At 39.9% G+C, this 21,168-nt stretch overlaps 1 protein-coding gene across 2 annotated transcripts; it reads right to left on the bottom strand.

Annotated features, from left to right (window-relative positions):
• Positions 1-1,152: 1,152 nt before the first annotated feature.
• On the bottom strand, positions 1,153-19,259 carry cdh15 (cadherin 15, type 1, M-cadherin (myotubule)). 2 transcript variants are annotated; one of them, XM_034680512.1, is made up of 14 exons: positions 19,133-19,259; positions 10,273-10,437; positions 7,943-8,098; positions 7,348-7,492; positions 6,868-7,049; positions 6,661-6,789; positions 6,391-6,573; positions 4,955-5,199; positions 4,741-4,877; positions 4,434-4,664; positions 4,102-4,341; positions 3,859-4,007; positions 3,360-3,545; positions 1,153-1,953 (listed from the first exon to the last, which is right to left on the bottom strand). In XM_034680512.1, exons 1-14 carry the CDS (start codon positions 19,184-19,186, stop codon positions 1,753-1,755), a joined length of 2,403 nt encoding a protein of 800 aa, XP_034536403.1. In that variant the 5' UTR covers positions 19,187-19,259; the 3' UTR covers positions 1,153-1,752. The 2 variants fall into 2 exon arrangements, with proteins under 2 accessions (XP_034536403.1, XP_034536404.1); XM_034680513.1 differs by lacking the exons at positions 10,273-10,437; positions 19,133-19,259 and adding an exon at positions 8,628-9,012.
• Positions 19,260-21,168: the final 1,909 nt, after the last annotated feature.

The raw sequence follows: 21,168 nt of genomic DNA, 5'->3' as shown, positions 1-21,168 counted from the left end.
AAATGTAAAAGAAACACATACACAGTGGGATCGCGTCCCTTGGTGCCCTCATGTCTGAAAGAAAGTGTGCTAAAGTGCCCTCCTGGATTCTGTGTTGTAGATAAAACATCACAAATTTCCTTGTCTTGTGCCCTCTCAGTTGAAAGCGCATGAAAAAGTTCCCTCTGGATGCCCCTCAAATGTTCAAAACGTAAAAAAGTACCAACTGGATGCCACTCACATGGTCAAAACGCATGAAAAAGTTTCTCTCTGGATTCCCCTCAAATGTTCAAAAAAGAAAAAAAGCCTTCTGGATGCCCCTCAAATGTTAAAAACTAAAAAAATGCCCCCTGGATGTGCTTCAGATGTTTAAAATGTAAAAAAGTGCCATCTGGATGCCCTTCTATAGAACTTAATGTGAAGAAATACCTCTGGATGCCCTTACAGTCAATAAATTGTGCCCGCTGGGTTTCTCTTCATTGGATTTAATGCACAAAAGTGACCTTTGGATATCTCTCCAGTGAACTCAATGTTAAGAAAAGTTCCCTCTCTGATTTTAAAGCTCCAGTGAGGAGTTTTTAACTGGTTGTGGAACAGATTGAAATTGATGCTGATGCCTCTTTATGACCAAGACAAGCAAACAAAACCATCAGCAGCAAGAATGACAATTTCTGTAGTGTGATTTTAAATACCTGAAACAGCTGTGAGGGGGTAGGTGTTCTCGTTTTTTCCCCCCATACTCAATAGAACATATTTGATTGTCACAGTTGAGTGTTAAAAGAAAGCTGGATGATATTTGTCTGTCAGATGAATCCTACTTTGGTATGTACAGAACAAGATCCGCAAATGTACAGGTTTGCCTTCAGGGGGCGCCAGAATCAACACATACTGAAAGTTCCTCACAGGAGCTTTAAGTAAGTCAATAAAGTGAAAAAATGACCTGAATGCTCTTTTATTAAACTCAAACTGTCCTTTTGTGTTTTCATTTTTCATAATTTTCAATTCTAAAAATTCTCTAGAGGAGCTCCCCCCTCTTGTTACCTCTGCCTCAATGCATTAAAAAAAACCCTTAACTGTGAGTACCAGGGGTTTGAAAGGAGGTGCCCTCAAACAGTCTGAGTATGCTTCTGCAGATTCATATATGGTTGTATGAATGGCGCTGAAAACAATATACACTCATTAAAAGATTAACATTTATTCCATTGACACCAGGAACATCTAATATCTATAAACAGATTTAGAAAACAATTGAAAGTCCTCACCTCCAGGTAATTTGATCACAGAGTATTTTGTGGTACGGTGTGTTTTGCTGTATTTGTGTTTGTCTGAGAAAGCTGAGCAGATGCTGCATAGGAGGATTTATGATCAAAGAAAAGAAAGTCAAAGTCGATATCAAAGCAGATTCATCTTATAAAATAATTACATATATAAAAAAGGAAATACAATTCATTGTTTTTTTAAATCTCAGGCTTGTTGTGAGCAACATGGAAATCATTTCAACACACGTTCTGTTTGCCCTGCCGCATACACAGCTCCTTCTCCTCATGGCTGATCATGCCAACACGTAACTTCACCGTATCATCTGAAAACTTATCAACAAGATTTTATCACCAGTGTCCGAATAACCTTGAGGCATGATGGATTAAAGGCCCACAGTTCTGTATGGCGTTTTTCTTCCCTTGTCGAATCTCATCCAGAAAAGCAGAGTCATGTTCTGAGTCCTGATCTGCTGGTGAGTCTCACACAGCTCCTCTCTCTCTCTTTCTCTCCACCTTAACGTGGGTCATACATGTTGGCCAGTTTCTGGAATCGTGGTCCCCAGTTGTTGAGGTAGTCGTAGTCTTGGTCTCCATCAGAGCTGCCTGAAGCGATGGAGCTGAGGCTGCCTGCCAGCGAGCCCTCTCCCTCGTAGTCGTAGATCAGCGCCGTGTCGTAAGGAGGCACGTTGGGGTCGTTGTCTGCAGCCTCCAGGCCCTGAGAGGATTACATTCACAGTTTTAGACATCTAGTGGAGAAGGAACTAACACAGGAGATGGTGCAGTATATGATTAAAAATGATGAGGCTAAAGGAAATCTATCAAATATACACTACCAGTCAAAAGTTTGGAACACCTTCTCATTCAAGGGTTTGTATTTATATCAATTATTTGAAACACTGTAGATTAATACTGAAGACATCAAAACTATGAAAGAACATATATGGAATTATTTAATGAACAAAAAAGTGTTAAACAAACCAGAATATGTTTTATATTTTAGATTCTGTAAAGTAGCCCCCTTTTTCCTTCATGACAGCTTTACACACACTAGTATTCTCTCAGTCTGCTTCATGAAGTGGTCTCCTGGAATGGTTTCTAATTAACATGAGCCTTGTAATGAGTTAATTTGTAGAATGACTTGCCCTCTTAATGTGTTTGAGACCATCAGTTGTGTTGTTCAGAGGTAGGGTTAGTACACAATGGATAGCCCTTATTGAATACTGTTGTAATCCATATTATGGCAAAACCAGATTATTTTATAGTTTTGATGTCTTAAGTAATACACTACAATGTTGAAAATAATTAAAATAAATAAAAAACATTGAATGAAAAGCTGTGTACAAACTTTTGAGTGGTAGTGTATATTTTTGAATCTTTTTTAAACTTTCTCTTATAATATATGAATATAAATGTAAGCGTTGTAGTGAACTCTATTACTAAATGGATTGCCTATTTTCTTTATATTTGTTATATTTTGGGGGCATTTTTGCCTTAATTGAGTACATTGGATTTTTTGGATCTTTTACTTCACATTATGTTATTACTATTTTATTTTTTTATTTATATAACGTTTATTTAAAGAGGAAGAGAAATTACATTACTGAGATTGAGCTTGTTGGATTGGTGACTGAATAAATGTCTGTACAAGTTGTTTGTTTGTTTGTTTGTTATGGTGTATATGTGTCGTAAAATGTAAATAAACTATTATAAAAAAAGAAAAGATAATCATACGAGACACAAATGGATTAACTTATTTTCGCTCATCTAAAATCCGGAAGGTGCGGTACCTGTGTGACCTGAGAGCAGCTGTTTTGGTCGTCTGTGTCTCTGTTTTTATTTATGTTATTTTTTTTACAAGTTCCTCTTTACAAATTACCCCAAGAGGGATTAATAGAGTTGTTTGAATTGAATTGAATAACGACTAAACAAACCTTTAAAAGCATCAGAATACTTTTAAAAAATCTACTTTTTTCCAGTGTAGGGGATCTATCAAAAGGTTTCTCAATTCAATTTAAAGGTTTAAACATAAAGGTTTGAATTCATATTTTTGAAAATCCTAAAAATGATTGCTTTGAACCGTTCAGATACATCTTCATGATGCACTTAAGTTTAGCTTCTCACATCATTGATGTAGTCCTCAATGTCAGTGGGATCTGCAGGAGGCCTCCGCGGGTAGATTGGTGAGGGCAGATTGTGCGGGGCATCCTTCCTGAGGGGCTGCTTGCCTCGAGGAACACCAGGGTAGTAGGATCCTGGGGTTGAAGGCATATCATGGGGATTCCACAGCAGGTCGATGTTAAAGGCGTTCTGTAAAGGGACAAGGACAGGCTGCAGATTGATTCATGGACTTGAAAACAATGATTGTATGATTAAAAACAGATCAAAGGCACACTAAGATGCTGTTAAATTTGATTTAATGTCACTAAAATGTTAAAAAAACACAGCCTTTAACATTGTCTCGTCATACTCTACCACTAAATTCTTCAAAAGCAGCTGCTCGTAAGTATTTAAAGGCCACAACTCCTGCAAAACTCTACAAACAGCAGCATGATCATGATTGAGCATGACCACAGGATGTCTGAGGACTCTTCCTCTTGCCGTGTCCTCTGTTTAGTCTTACCTCGTCCTCCTCACCCCCTCCTTGCTCGTCATAATTGAAGACATTGTCCCGGATGTCGTCTTCTGATTCTCCGACAAGCAGACCTGTTCCTTTCTTAAGGTGGTGACGTCTCCCACAAGTGGTCACCGCCACAGCGAGGAGGAGCAGCACTGCAGACGAACAGAGAAAGAGCGTCAGTCAGTGTTTATGTTGTGAGTATGTGCCTGAGCATGGACTGGCTGATGTGTTCAAGTTGAGACTCACGCAGCAGGAGAGCGATACAGGCCATGATGATGATGAGAGCGATGAAGCTGATTCCCACACTGGAGCCCAGGATGGCCCCAGCCTCAGACTTACAGTCGCCGAAGGAGTCACAGGAACACACGGTGACGTTAACTTGACTATATGCACTCAGAACTGGGCTGCCCGAGTCTGACACCATCACTGTGACTGCATACTCTCCGGCCTCCAGCTCCACGAGAGGGTGAAGCATGGCATGAGTGTCTGAGAAGAAAAAAGAAGATGATTTAGAAAGTTTTAATTTATGAGAATCATGCAGAGTCAACATCTCTGGTGTTATGCAGAAACCTGCTTACCGTTCATTTGGACGACGGTCCAGTTGATGGACAGATCGAAGGGCATTTCAAATGTGAAGGGTGCAGCTTGTGGAGCAAGGTCTTCATCCACAGCAGACAGAACCAGACCAGAACCGGTTCGGCTCGCATCCTGACACACAGAGCCACTTAGAGGGAAGAGCTGAGGGGGGTAGTCATTGGTCTCCTTCAGTGTGATGAGCACTGTGGCGCTGGTTGAGACGCCCTCAGCATCTAAAGGAGGATTCAGTTATTATTTCTGCAGAACTGATCTTCTTGGAGTTATTTGGTGTCAAACAAATAACCGTACCTGTAACTTTGATAACAGCGGTGTAGATGTTGTGTTTAACATGTGGAGAGCGCATGTTAAAGGTTCTCCTGGCTCTGATGTCTCCAGTATCTTCATTAATATCCAGCCACCTCTCGGGATCTTTGCTGATCTCGTACCTGCACACAGCTCAGTGTAAGTCACAAACAGACACACTGAGTGTCCTTGACCTTTCCTCTTATCCTCTGTGTCTTACCTCAGGTCAGAATAATCCGGGTCAAAGGCAATGTTGCTTTTCAGTACAGTCCCAGGAACCACAGACTCAGGGACTTCAATCTGTATGGGGTCCTCCCTGAAGTGTGGAGCCTCGTTCTCATTCATGACAGTCACCACCACCGTGGCGGTGCTCACTGGGAGGTTGGGAGCCTTGCTGCTCAGAGGGTTGACATTTTCCACCGTCAGGGTCAGGATGTACTCGCGTTGCGCTTCGAAATCCAGTGACTGCAGGATAAGAGAGAGACTTTGCGTTGCAGAATGCTCAACATAAATGAAGCAGATATTAAATAATATGTTCAATAAATATAAAAATAGAATTCATTTTGAACTCATTTATAAATTAACCATCCTGCAAAAATTACAGGAAAATTCACGAAACAAATCTGACAAACATGTAGTTTAGAACTCAACCACTAGAGGGTAGTGTTGAGTTGTGTCTGAGGGCCTGACTGCATGTTTGGACTTAAATGGGAAATATCATTCCTGCTTTAGATTTTTGTTTCAATATCAGAGTATAACAACTTGGGTCGAGAGGATTTAGTTCAAGTATCATAACTCTATTTTTGCTTTTATCTAATTTTATTTTCATTTATTACTTTTTGTTAGTGTAATTGTATTTCATTTTTATTTATTTATATTGATATTTATTTCTATATATTTCATTTTATTAATTTATTTTTGATATTTTTTTAATGTATATCATTTTATTTGTATGTTTTGATATTTATTTTTATATATTTAGTTTCTATTTATTTGTTTTAATATTTATGTTTGATATATTTTATTTCTATTTATTTAACTTTTTAACTTATTTTCTTATATTTCTATACATTACGATTTTTTTTGTTTTGTTATTTATTATGTTTTTTCTTTGCAAATTAGAGAAGGTATATTATAGTTCCTGATCCACACTCCATATCAGTAGGTGACAGTAATGCACTTAGATGTTGTTTGCCAACCACCAAAAAAATAAACTCAAGAAGAAGAAGAGGAAGAAGAGGAAGAAGAGGAAGAAGAAGAAGAAGAGGAAGAAGAAGAAGAAGAAGAAGAAGCAGAAGAAGAAGAAGAAGAAGAAGAAGAAGAAGAAGAAGAAGAAATGCCATTCATTTGAAACATTAAAACACATATGCCAAATTAAATTGACAATATAACAGAAGCATGGATTGAATATTTATTTGGGTTTGGCAAAAAGTTTCTCCTCCTTGAAAATTTTGTTGCCAATACACATAGTATAATTTACTTTGACTGTGACTTAAATGTTGTAGTAAGTTTGTCTTTGGAACCAAAGTTTGACATGTTGCAACTTTGGATGTTTGTCCAAATATTTCATAAAGTTTTCAATGAGATAAATCAAAGTCTGTGTTTTTATTCCAACGTCCAACCACAATGTATGATGAATGATTCTTCACACTGTACCTTGACCACTCTCAAAACGCCCTGATTGGTTGAAGGATCCGTTCTGATGGCAAAGTTGCCTTCAGGGTCGTTTGTAACGGAGTATTTGGCCTCCCAGTTTCCGTTTCCTGGATCATCTCTGTCCGTCATGTTCACCCGGCCGATGTCGTAGTCCTTCCTGTTCTCCTCAGCGGTCATACTGTACTACACTCACCACACAGAAAACAGAGATTAGATTATTCAAGATTATGCTGAAAGCCTACTTATTTATATTGTATGTGTGCAACTCACCGATGCAGGGTTAAACTGTGGGATGTGGTTGTTGATATCAGTTACATGTATGATCGCCACTCCTTCACTCGTCAGCCCCATGCCTCCCATATCAGCGATCTGCAGCTTCAACCGGAAGCTCTTCACCACCTGCAACAGATTTCATTACATGTTAGTGAAACTCACTCAAACATAATGATCTGCGAGCATCTTCAGCTCACACACTACCTCTCGGTCCAGGCCCACATCTCTCGTGTAGATGGCTCCTGTCTCGTTGTTGATGCCGAACATTGTCTTGGTCACAGCGTTGGCGGGAAAGCTTTCCTGGCCGATGATGGAGAAGCTGAGGTAAGCATTTTCTGTCATTGGGTCGTCTGCATCAGAGGCTGACACTGACATCACCGATGTGCCTGTCAGAAGATTGAAAATTTGATCCTTCAGAATGAATCACAGACCTGTTACTCGTGATGAGGCTGCAGGAGTTTACGGACAAAGGTGCCCAAAGGTGAGAACAATAAAATCTGTGGTGGATTAAGATGAGATCAGACTGAGTCCTGGGACTAGATCTTATCTTGTCTTGATGTTGGGTCTTTGTTAATAATAGAACATAGAGTACAGCCTTGACCTGCTCTGTTTTTAAAGAGTCTTCTGATAACATCTGTTGTGATTTGGCGCTTTATAATTAAAGGTTGATTGACATGGATGTACCTGGGACTGAGAACTCAGCTACAGAGCCAACAAACTGGCTCTGGGTGAAGGCAGGTCTGTTGTCGTTCTGATCCAGCACCACTATCTCAATGGTTGTTGGGTTCTCCAGTCTCTCTCCACTGGGGGACAGCGCGAAGGCTTTCAGCTGCACAGACACACACAGAACATACAGTCAGATGTTGAATAGAGAAAACTGCAGTCATGATATATGTCCAATAAATTACCACAAATCCAACACATCCCTTTGGGTATTTGTGGTATACACACAACACATGCTGGTGATGGCAGAAAGAAATGTGCAGGATGTTTGGTTCGACATCATGGGTTACATCACCAGTCATCTGGTAGAAGCACTCTGAAGTTTCTCCCAAGGTGCCCATAAAGGCCCTCAGAAAGTGACCTCTGGCTATTTGTGCTGGTGTCTGAGACACTGATATATGCTTTGAGACAAACACATGGGCCCGTGCTCTGAAACACGTGTCGGGTCTCATTAAGTGCTTGTGAGTTGTGTAAAGTACATCTGCTTGATTATATGTTAAACCAGATTTAAAGTGTCTGCTCATTAATAATGGTACGTCCACTAATGATCTCTCACCGTGAAGCTGTTGTACTTCTCTCTGTCCAGTGGCCGCTTGCTCCTGATTATTCCCATTTTATCATCAATCTCAAACAGATTTTTGGGGTCCTGGTCCACTCCCGGTCCTTCTAACTTGTAGATCACCACGCCTGTGAAGATTTTGTCTGATTTAATCTGAAAGAAAGAGACAGGAGACAAAATTCATGATCTTCCTCATGGGAAGTCGGGGGTAGGATGTAAACCTCATGTTGTAACACCAGATGTGAGTATGTTGACAGTCAGGGACCTTGACACAGGAGTGTTTCAGCTCAGAGAGGCCTTTGACTTACAGCAGGAAATGAGATTCTGACCTAATAATAGTGAGCAGTCTATATTTTATTCATTTTGCATTCACTGTCTTTGACGTGGTCTGTGCTTCATTTTCAGCACCTTATAAAAGCTGCTCAACATTTCTGCTTATACTGGAAGATTAATGCGCTAACTGGTCTTCTGTGACAGTTTTAACACAATGTTTACATTTCATGTGTCTTGTAAGCACTGACCTATGTTCTGTGTAACCATCATGGTGACGAATACAGCTAACAGCACATGGCTGTGTTTTGTTTAACTGATTCAGTATACGATAGCTCCCTGGCTTTGTTTGAATGAACACTACAAAGCCTTTATTTAAAAGTATGTTATATTATTACCACTTGATTCCTACCTAAAAGTCAGAATCTACGCATTAGGCCTGCTTGAGTCCTCCTTTAGCTCTGTTAGCCAAAATTTGCCGTTAGCTAAAACCCACTCGAGCTGTCTCTTTACAACTAAGAAATGGACCTAGACATGGCTTTGAAAGTGATAAGTGTAGCACAGTAAGAGCTGGCTTTGCCGTCATTAAAAGTTTAGGAAGCAGTTTTTTTAACCTTTCCAAAATGAATAACACTTCATAAAATTGTGCATTTCTTCCTCCTATTGTTAACTGCAAACGTTAGCATAACAAGTTGTCTCTCAATGGTAGCCATATTACGCTCAAAGCCACAGAGTATAATGTGGTAAATCATTGTTTGAATACATTCTGAAGTAGCATATTGACTGTGTAATATCCCCTCATGTGTTGGAGCTACTCTCTGCTGTGTCAGTGTTAGCTAACGTCAACGTCCTCGCACAACTTACTAGCTATCTCTTTTCCTGTATTGTTACAATACCGCTTAATAGTATGAATGAGCATACATTACAAAAGTGCGTTTCAATATATGTAAGCAAATAACAGGATCATTTTTCACTGAATAACAGTCTGACTTTCATATTTCCTGATTTTAATGGCAACACTATACGAACATTGATAAACTACTGGCAACATAAAGGATGCTAACTTGTTTCCTGTAGGATGTAGCTTTAGCCTTGGTTCTTTGCGGCAATATACTTTATATATCTGCTAAGATTATATGAAGGTTACCCTCTTAGAATTTTCATTTAAAACCAGTCAGCTGCAAAAGTTGTTTTTAAACAGTTAGCTTAATTAGCTAGGTAGCTACAAGGCAAGGCAAGGCAACTTTATTTGTATAGTGCATTTCATACACTAAGACAACTCAATGTGCTTTACATTAAATCTTTAAAAGCATTGGAAACATCAGACAAGCATAAAAGAATACAATTAAAATGACAAATATTATAAAACAGAAGAGAAAAGGAAAATTAGAAATATGTTATAAATAAAATTAGGTTAAAGTGAGCTAAGATAAGCTAAGATAGGAAGGCAGTGGCAAATAAAAAAGTCTTCCTCTCACAGAAGAAAATTCTGCCACCAAAATTCTCCTGGCTACAAATAAGATGCCTAATTTTGTTTACCTTTGTTATTATTGTTTCAATGATAGAAATATGATTTGAGTGGTCAATTTCTAACTTGTATAAATCAGCTATAACGATATGAATGACGACAGGAAAGGTGTTATCTTTCAGTGAGCCCTAAGAGACGACATTTAGCACTTAAAAGACTGAAACTTGGCATGAAACGTACATGAATTGTAATTCTCAGACCGCTGAAGCCTTAGAGCAGCTGTGTTGCTAACAATCATACACTTGGCTGGACACTCCGGATATCCAGCTCTGTGAAATGTTCATTCTGTGGATTCTGTCTCTCATCACTTACATTAAAAGCAGATTCAAAGGGGAATTTTTGCTCACCAGTATAAACATGAAGAATGACTGCAGCAAGCAAAACGTGTTTCAATCAATGTATTTAAGGACTCCTGATTATTGCTTTGAGGTGGACTTGAAGGAGTGCTAACTTATATTTTAGCACCTTTCATACTGGAGATGACGCAGCAGAAGCTCTAACATGAAAATCTGTTATTTGACATTTGTACCTGGACAAGATCTTCAGGGACTTGCTTGCTATTCTCCAGGACTCTGATTGGGGGGATGATCCAGTCTCTTTTCACTCTCACCATCCCCTTTCCTTGATGTCTCCATGGGTAAAGGGCCCGAGGGTGCAGCTCTTCCTCTGTGTGAGGTTCTGCAGAGATCCACACCTGAAAAAAAACACAGCATGAAACTACACAGTCTCCTGCAGTTCTTGAGACATTAAGACACATTACATTGCACTTATCAGCCAAAGACTTTTAATGTATGCCAGTGAAGTGAAGTTGGACATGAAGTGCAGATTTTGATTCCAGTATCACTCCCTTCCTGGATGACACCAATTGTGTCATCATAGATATTTGCAGCTGTCTTGAACCATGTTCAGAGTCTCCCTCAGTGCTATTGCATTCCCAGTGGCTTTATGGGAATTGCTGTGTGATAGCTTCAGCTCTGAGGTTGTCTGTAATGTGGAATCCATGGGATTGTGGGGGGCAGAAGGGAAGCCAGGCCACAGCTTCAGGTTTCACTCACTAATACGCGTCTTTGTCAGCTTGCTTTGATCTGGGTGCAAATTCATGCCAGGACCAGGAAACACAAACACTCATACTCATTTCACAAGCACTCATTCACCACATTGCTGTCTTAGCTACGTTCACACAAATACACCCACGCACAGCACAGCACAGACACACACACACACACAACGCACATGTGAGACACACACTCACACAACAGCTGTCGAGTATGGATTTAGACCTTGTGCTTTCCCACCCGCATTCCCACTCACACTCACAAATTCCCCTTTATGCTCAGCTCTGCACCTGACTGGGAGTTTGGGGTCACCTTACGGATCTGGTCCGCTGCAGGAATTCCACAGACACACTGATATACATGCTTTTTCTCTCTCACACACACAGTGACATACATGATTGTGCATCAACAAACACCCTCCCACGGACAAGCATGTACACATTTCCGTTAGTTGCTTCCTTCTTTTCTGTGGGAATTCACTGGATTCAGATTTAACTCACATGTGTTTTACAGCTCAAACACAGAATCCATAACACCGGAAATGAATGTGGATGTATCACCTTGATTAAGTGTCAGAATGCTGTGTTTCTCACTCTAAACATTGTTCAGTACACGTCTATAATAGAGGATCAGCGGGAATATTTGTGAATATTTTGTGAATGGCCTGTGATCCCTGGCCTGTCTGCGGGTTGGGTGATCTGATACTCCGATCCTTTGGCATGCTGCTCAACAGTGTAGGGAAAAATGGCAACCATGGATGGCATTTATAGGCAGAGTCAGAGGGCAGACTAATCTTAGCCCGTTCTATATATTCTTGACCCCTACCAATTTAACTCTCTGCATCCATCGTCATCTACACATGCACGGAAATGTTTACACTCACATTCCAGCAGTACATGTTACCAACACAAATTAATCCTGAGAGCGATCCGCTTCCATACTTCGGACTTGCAAATAGTTACATGTACGGTAAATGTGATCTCAAGCCTCCACAGGCGCAGCACACATTCTGCCTTGTCACTTAACCTCAACATCAATAACACCTGCATCACAGTTGTGTCTCCAAAAATAGCACGTTCTAAGTTTTCCTGATCTGTGGATACTTTGGCTAACAAGAGTTCCTTTTTTTTTAGCTGTGAGAGAGCGCAGACAGTGGGAGCTTCAATGCAAGCTTGGACAACACTTTTCTTTTCACAGAATGACGAATAGGAAGCTTACTTAGAATAAATGTGTTTGGGTTAACTGCAGATTGGTTTTGAGGTTGGTTAAGGTATCTGTAAAGGTTGAACTTTGGTGTATGGTGTATGGTGAGGCAAGGATTTGATCATGAATCACAGCATTGAAATACAAAGTTCAGCCTTATTATTATGGTTAGGGGGTACTTTTATGCTAATGCCAGTTTAGTTTTAATCAGTTAATTAATGCTTATAAAGGAGTATGACGCCATGATTGATGAGCGCACTGTTGACAAATTCAGCTACTGTGGCGTTGTGTGCATCAGATTAGTAAAGGAGAAATGGCAAGAGAAAACATAATGAGCAATAACACAAGAGTCACTGAACTTTCTTTAACTGCCTGCTTTAACCCAACAGGAGAAGCATTTCTGCACCGACCTGAGGGGTTTGCTATTTTATCACTCATTTAAATTTGAGTTTTGTTAGCTGAGGAGGAGGGGCACCAATACCCAGTTCCACCAGCCGACTCCTGCTGAGCAGACAATGGTTTTATATACGTCTCCAGTGCACATGGCTGGTTTAAGGTATTTTGGCTTCAGTTTTGTGCAATGGGAAGGTGGAGTGAACTATAGTTAGAGTCATGGGCTTGACAGAAGTGTTGGAACAACAGACAGATTAACACTAAAAGGGTCAAAGCTCCAGCAACACCTGTAGAATAAAGAACAACTTTATTCTTAAACCAACGCGTTTCGGCTTGTGGCTTTCATCAGGGATGATTAACAGATTAACAGATTAATACTGCCGTCCATAGAACCACACCAAGTTGGCTGAAAATATAGATTAAACCTTTTGATGATTAATTGATCATTAAATTTAGTATTTGTTAAGTTGATTGATATATTTAATGGTTTGGAATAGCAGTTATCTACCTTTCTATTTCTGAAACTATCAAAATAAGGTCATTGAAGGTCGTCTAGAGATAAGACAGTGAATCACACATTGGTAGAAGTCAAAAGGAGACAACCCTGCAACAGCCGTGAATGAGTGCAAGACATCTGAAAAGTTTTTGTGACTGGAGTATGTTCCTCTATATGTATTTGTGCTGAAATAAGCCATAACAGCAAAAGAGAGTTCTGGTATTTCTATGACTTAAAACATTAACAGTCAGTGAGAAAAGCCTCAAGCTACTTTCTTTCAAACATCCTGTATGACATCGTCCTGTCTCTGCAATCAGACCTTAAGAGGAAACAGTGTTTTTGGATAATGGCTCCACCAAGTATCTGCCTGACTCCTAATGTTTTTACCAGACTGAGATGCAGTAACACTAAAGTATCGTGTTTCCAATTAGACCAAAGAGTTCCTTTTTCAAGAGGCTAAGCGACGACACCACATACAGATTAACTGTTTCAGAGGCTTTCCCAGAAACCTTTACAGCCTGGCCTTTCACCTCCAGCCCTCACAGTAGTCTGGACAGCTTGTTTGGGGTTGATATGCCCTCACATCAAGAGCCATTCAGCACTTCAGCCGAGGAGTGTTCACTGAGGTCAGACAAGTCTGTTTCTACCTCTGTGAAGTTGGCCTTTAAGAGTGCACTGATGGTATCCTGGTTCAATTGAGACACTATATCAAGAGATGTGTCCTAACTGACCAGCTGTATCATAGTGAACTTACATTATTATATTGTATGGTGACAATCAATCAATCTTATTTTGTATAGCGCCAAATCACAAAAAATGTTATCTCAAGATGCTTTTACAAACAGAGCAGGTCTAGACCGTACTCTATGTTATATGATTAACAGAAACCCAACACGAAGACAGGATATGACCCAGTCTTATCTCATCTTAATCCACCATGAGCAATGCACCTCACAGTATTTAGCTGGTTACAGTGGGGAGGAAAAAGTCCTTTAACAGACAGAAATCTTGAGCAGAACCAGACTCATGTTACAAAGCCATCTGCCTCGGTTGGAAAGAGGGATAGAGGAGAATAAGAGACAGAGATGTTAGTGATGAGACAGATAGTAGAAGTAGTAGTAGTAGCTGTTGTTGCTGGAGTCCAGCACTTCTGTATCAGCTGGAGTCTAGAACGTCCACAGCAGGAGGACGTCTATGATAGCTCAGAGGAACCTACGAGACAAGGGAGCTAAGGGACTCCAGAAAGGTCTATGGTTAGTAACTTTAATGGGACAGGAAGAGTTAAAGTAAGTTATGGGGGGGCTGGGGGAAGGGGGGTGAGATAGGATCCCAGTGTGTCTGTGCGCCCGGCAGTCTAAGCCTATAGCAGAATAACTGAGAGCTGGTCCAAGCCTGAGCCATCTCTAACTACAGTATGAGCTTTATCAAAAGGAAAGTTTGAAGCCTACTCTTAAAAGTAGAGAGAGTGTCTGCCTCCTGGACAAGTATTTATCAATTAGAGTATTAAAAAAAATACAGATATGGACGCAATATTGACCGTTTCTTTTATAGAAAGCAATATAGATAGCAATTGGATGAATATTTTACAAATTAAAGAGAGAAATTATACTGTGACTTACTACTGTTTTGACCTTTTTTGGAACTGCTCCATTCAACACATTTTTTTTTCCTGCTTTGCAATATTTGAATTTCTGAGTAAAATCACTCCTGAGAGGGTCAACTGTAACTGTCAATACAAGTACAAATCTCTATTCATCTTTGCATCAAACCCTCTTGACCTAAGTGTCCCCTCTCTGGGTATGCATGAGTGGAACAGTCCACAAATAACACCAGAAAAGATTGTTCCGCTCAGGAAGCACGTCTGACAGTCTCTCTGGCCAAAGGGCTCGAGGTCGCACAGGTGTCCCTCTGGTCACTTCTGTTACCGGCCCTTAGTCATAGACATGCACCCAGTCAGCCAGTCATTCACCCACCAGCAGTGCTGCTCCCACACTCCTTCTCTTTGCTAAGTCATGAGTGCTTGGCATGGGCATGGATGGCCTATTTATGGTGCCACTAGTGTGAGTGTGAGTCTCCCCTTTGAGCAGATGTCTGAGCTCTAGGAATGCTGAGCAAGGTTAAAGTATTATGACTAAAAGTAGGGCCCAACAAAGACATAAACATGGAGTCACGGAAGATGTAGAATAACTTCATTTGATAAGAAGAATGATGGATCCAATCAAAGGTAGTCAATAAAGAGTCTCTTTATATAACAGAACATGAACAAATATCTGTATAAAGGAAACATGACATGGATGCTTGTCTTTTTTGGCCTGGCCAATAACTCCAATTTGTTTCGGATTGCACTGAATTTCTTTAACTGGCATCCCACTTCCTTAGCTTTCCACTGGCTGGTCCGTAAAATATTTTATTATGCACATTTGAATCATCAACTTTTCAGAAATCCACACTAATTTCTTCTCTCAAAAGAAGAGTTGTGTTATATTTGATACATGTCACAACGTCCACATTTAAAAAACTTCTTCTATATGATCAAGTTAGGTCTTACAATACCTACATTTAATATCCACATTTTGTTTTAGATTCAACTATTACCAGTTTGAAAATTTCCCAAAATCAGCTGACAAATTATCTGCAACTGATTATAACCATCTCATTTATGACTTTAAAATGCTTCCTGTTATGAGTCTTAACCAAAACAGCAAGCAGTGTGTTGTCATCATAGGATACAAGTTAGACTTGCAGCTCAGCTGAGAGGAGTGCCCCAAGGTTCTATACTAAGACCATGTCTTGTCCCTTATTAGGTTTATGGACTCCTTCTCTTTCAGTTTGATCGATGAGCACGACTTTATGCCGATGATACCATTATTTGTACACTGATATATTTTTTATTAAATATGAAGGTTGTGGTTTTTGGCTTTGGGTGAACTTAATCAGCTTATCATTTAGTACTTGATTTAACATATAAACTATTTAAGGCTGCATATAAGTTTTCCTTTTAATGACAGAAGATCTCCTCAGCAAGGAGAAAAATGAAATATCCACATGGCTTTATTCTAAACTATGATTGATTTTGTGATCAGAAAAGTCAATCTTGGTGTGGGTGTTAATCAAAGTGTCAAACATTATAATTAATTGTTTAGTCACAGTCTGAACTTTTATGATGAATCGTTGTAATTTTAAGCTTTGTCATGAATGGTATTTCACTGATTGAATGAATACACTGTATGCACTTTAGAGATAACTTACATTACTTAAAATACTTTTATTGTGGCTTTCCTGGTTTTGTATTTTGCTTTATTTTGTGTTATTGTTGTGATTATTGTTTTTAATTTTGCCATGACATTTTTTATGTAATTTGTGTTAAGTGTTTAATTTATTGTAGTTTGTAGCTAATTGGGATCCAAAAAAAAAAAAAAAAAGAATACATAAAACAAATAGATATATAAAATATACAAACAAAACAGATACACATGGATGCTTCTAAAACTGATCTCAGCCTCCTCACATTTATACATGCCTGAGGCTGCAAGTCTGTACTTTGTTGCTTTTTCAATACATAGTTGCTCAATGTTAGACTCTTGGCTGGATCCTCATCAGTAGTCAATTTAGCTCACATCAATTCATTTAGCATCAACTCTATCTACTTTGAAGTTAATATTGGATTATAGAGAAGAAATAAAACACAGTATGTTAAAACCTAAGCTCTCACACTCTCTAAGTCATGAGTGGTGGATGCATCTTTGCTAACAGAAGCTGCTAGGAGAAATTAAAACTCAGTTTCATTAGAGATACCACTTACAACAGTCTGAAGTGTAAATTAAACTGTGTGAAGATCTCATAAAACCTCTTGAAGGCATGTGCTGTGGTGAAGGTCTTGGGTTGTATTAAAAGAATGTCTTCTTAATAATGGGTTAATTAACTTATCCATTCCCAAAACAACTGTCAGCAACTACTCCTGCACGTCTCAGCCGGACTGCCTTCACTGTCTTTTAAGCCGTTTTTATGACCTGGAGGTCGTCTCTGTGCCCCTCTCTGTCTGAAACCAGAGACAGTGTAAAACATCCTGCAGGTATCCCCACCCAGCAGGACCTGTGATTCAGACTCTAAATCCTCTGACTGATTGTTTCCGATGAGTGAGACTTCAGCGCCAGCTGGTCGCTGCTACAGACTCTTGATTTGTACCCGATTTCATGGTCCAGCAGCGGCCCGCTTGTCTTTCCGCAATGGGGATTAGAGAGCGAGACAAATGGCATCACGTATGCATCTGGGAACAGCTGTGGCTTGTGCCCACCCCCCTCCCCACAACATCAACCAGCAGGCCTGAAAACAACGCTTCAAAACAACCCGAGCGTACTGGAGATTAAAAGAACACAACTGGAGGCTATCAGGTGACAGTGAGCAAAACCTTCACGCTGGTTAATGAGTTTGAATTCTGATGATCTTTCCTTCTGTAGAATTTGTGTCAGCTGTCTTGTCAAGCAAGTGTGAGAGTAGAATCCACTCCCCAAATGTTCATCCTTCATGGCTGCCCATAACTTTTGGGAATCATTGCAAAAATGTCTTCTTCTTCTTCCAAAAACATGGCATCAATTTATATTTTTGCGTGTGCAATTCATATATAAGCTCTCATCAGTCGTTGTTTGGCACATAGGAATTCATTTTATTCCAGCGTGGAGGAAAATGAACGCTTGATATGATTTAGAAGGCCAAGGTTTGTGATGATCCAACAGATATATACGTTTTGGTCTTGCAGCTAGTTTGGTGTTGACTGGTGGTTTTGGAAAACGTATAGCTTGTTTCTAGTGGAGTTTGGACTCACAGAGGGTTGGCTGGAAGTGCAGCAGCTTATCAGTAAGGTCATGACTGGTTTGGATGGTTTGAGATGTCTTCTCTTTCTTTCTGTTGGGACATTGGGTGGCCATCAGTCACACTGCCCTTCCCTGTAAAGGAGCTGGTTTAAAGTTCTCACAGCTACATTTCAATCCTCCTCGGGGAGTCCTCCATTCACAAAAGATTGATTATTCCAGAGAACAGATTTTTCCAATTACAACCCTGTAAACAAATGGAAGGAGCTACTTCTTGTTATTATTATTAGGTTGTGATCCCTCTTGGGCTTTTAACACCTCTGGGATTTATTCTGGTAGCCTCTCCTCACAGAGATGAAGTGGTTCTCTGACGTCTGAACTGAAGACTTGGATCATCCTCTTGCTGCAGAGTTTATCTGTCTTTAATTATAATCGTTGCCCTGAGGGTTTGACCGAAGTATCTTTCCTGCTGTGCTTTCAGAGCTCCATCACTTCCACCTTCAGAAGGAGCATCATATATTGTCTTGGTTTCTTGGAGTTGAAAATGACTGTACAGCACAAATCCACCATAAAGACGGCTGTCACATCTGCACAGCATCTTGCAACATGTACAATGACTTATGAAGCCAATCCAAGCAACACTGCCCTCCAGAATCACTGGAGGCCCGCTCACTCACCGTCCCAACCTGTGCTGCATTTCTACTCCAAACACAGAGAAAGACTGATGGTGTTTGGAAGTGCTGTTGGTGATATTTCAGTTTACATTGTCATCCATTTAAAATCTCACAGTGGCGTCTGCAGAGAGGGGCTGCTAATGATGCCCCGGGTCCTCTGCACACATCTGGAGACCCCTCAAAACACTTCATCATCCTCTCTCCAACCAGGATGAAGTGTTTAGATGAGCCTCAACCTGACTGCAGAGCTGGTTCAGAGCTTCTATTGATGGAAATCAGTTAATGTTTAGTCGGAGGTCACTCAGGTAATAACATAAACAGTGTATTTGAGGAGCAGGGCTGCTAAGGGTGAGTATCTAACCATGATCACACTCTGACAGAGCAGGAAGGGAGACGTCTGAGGCAAGAAAAATGAGGGAAAGTTCAATCTAGATCCATACAGCAGGGGAATGAATAAACTCATGTGGAAGTGGAGCACCTTTGCTGCAGATTATCTGATGCTGATGTACAAGAAATAGCAATCAAGGACGAGAGGGACATGTCGAACCCTGATGGCTTAATTCCTCTGGAACCTGTTCTTTCATTTAGCCAAAGGATAAAATAAATGATCAACCTGAAGAGGCATCGTCCAGAAAAACGCCTTTGACTTAAACTCAGAGCAAAATGTCAAACATTGAGTTTTTTAAACAAGAAACAACCACAAATGTACGTCAAGGCTAAAATAACTGAATAAATGCTTAAATAAGATAATTCTTCTTACCTGACAGAGCAGACTTCCCAGCAAACACACCACCAACATCCTCAGCGCCGCCATCCTCTCTCTACCTGCACTCAGAAACTCAGACCTCTGATGACTGAAAGACCAGAGGCTTCTCAGCTAAGAACCGGGCTCCTGTGCAGGTCTATAGTTCAAAAAGGCCAAACTCTCCAGTCCTGTTCCCCCTCTCTTTCCTCCTTCTCTCTGTCCACTTGCTGTTTCAGTCTGTCTGTCTCCCTTCTTTCCTCGCTCAGCGTCTGTCTCTCACAGCTCCTCCCTGTCCATTGCTGGGGTATGTCTCACAGTGGTGGGGTAAAAGAGGGTTAGAATTTCAGCAGCAGCCCTCCCATGTACCCCAGCACATGTGCTGTCACTCAGAGAGCTGTGTGTGAGAGAGAGAGAGAGAGAGAGAGAGAGAGAGAGAGAGAGAGAGAGAGAGAGAGAGAGAGAGAGAGAGAGAGAGAGAGAGAGATGAAGAGAGAAGCTAGGCAGCTGTTTGTGGTGTAGACAGAAAAAGTGTCTTCACAAGTTTGAAGTAGATCAGTAAGTATGTACACTTTATTTAACAACTTTCAAGAGAACATGGTTTAAATGCTCCCACAGAAAACATTGTCAAAGACCTGGACACGTGAAAAAAAAAAACCATTGATAAATCGCTTTATGAAGATTTTATTTTGGTATTCAAGCTGGGCGGCAGTATTAATTTGCATATTGGCTAAATATTTAGGATCGAAGAGCAACATTTAACATTTAGATTTAACATTTAGATTTATATTGAAAATTTACATTTAACAATTATGTTTACATTTAACAGTCATATTTAAAATTTAACATTTAATATTTATATTTAACATTTTTATTCAGAATTTATATTTAAAATTTATATTTAAATTTTATATTTAACACTTTTATTTGAAAGATTAGATTTACATTTAGCATTTAGATTTAAAAGTGATTTTAACTCAAATATATTTGTCACCACAAAATAAATGTGAAATAGATCACAAATATTGCTCTTAATGTGATAAAAAAAAGTGACTTTTAAAAATTCGCACAACATTTTCAAGACATCACTTCAAACATTTGAGTATGGATATAGCTTAGAATATTCTTCTTTAAAGATGAGGCCTTGAGTAATATCATTTCAAGTTGATTCGTATTCAAACCGCTTCTTTATATTGTTGACCTTGGCTTTTTTTTATTTCAGACAACTTATGCCTATAATCTTGCAAAGCAGAACCACGAGACGTCAGTTCTCGTTGTAAAAGCCTCAAAGTTCAAGGCAACACATCCCTGATGACACCCCACATTAACTCCCAGGTATGTCCTCTGACTTCTGTTGCTACCACACTGAGAAGAAACATAAAAACACAAATACTTCATCCTCCTCACAGCCTCACAGACTTGATGGAAACAGTCTAAAGCAGCTTGCCAGTTGTTTTCCCTTCTAATCGAGCTTGTCTGGATCCCCCTTTGAGTCACAGGGTGGCATACGTAACCTCCCTGTCCACTGCAGTGTGTCGCGCCCTCACACATTCACAACATTCACACACAAGGCTTTGATCTTTTTCTGGTTTGGACTCTCTGTCAGAGCAGGAGATGAAGATATATGGAGCTCGATGGGAGATGTCAGAGCTGTAGGTTGTCATGTCAGTGATGCTTCAGGTTTGACTGAAGAACTGTCTTGATTGATGAAGTACTCCTGTTTTTGGTCACTGAACACCTTTAAAGAAGAGTTTGCTGCTGTCCTAAAGGGAAACTTGCACATTCAGACATCAGATAAATATGTATGTAGTACAAAAAAACAATGAAAAGAAACACTAGATTTCCATGTTTGGAGAAAATAAAAATTCACACATTGCTGCCATTGTTGTGCAATGAACTCTGGGTAGTGAGGTCAAATGGATGCTCTGTTCTTCTTCCTGTTTGTGTTCACTTCAATCTCCATCATAAGTAATTTCTTCCTTATTATCCTCTCCTCTAACACTGTGCTCAGGTTGGATTTAAAAGGCTTAAAGGACAACACATAGGAAAAGATG

The sequence above is a fragment of the Notolabrus celidotus genome, chromosome 3, assembly GCF_009762535.1.
Source record: "Notolabrus celidotus isolate fNotCel1 chromosome 3, fNotCel1.pri, whole genome shotgun sequence".
NCBI classification, from domain to species: Eukaryota; Metazoa; Chordata; class Actinopteri; order Labriformes; family Labridae; genus Notolabrus; species Notolabrus celidotus.
Note: the sequence above shows the minus strand (reverse complement) of the source record. Positions and strands in the feature narration are given on the sequence as shown.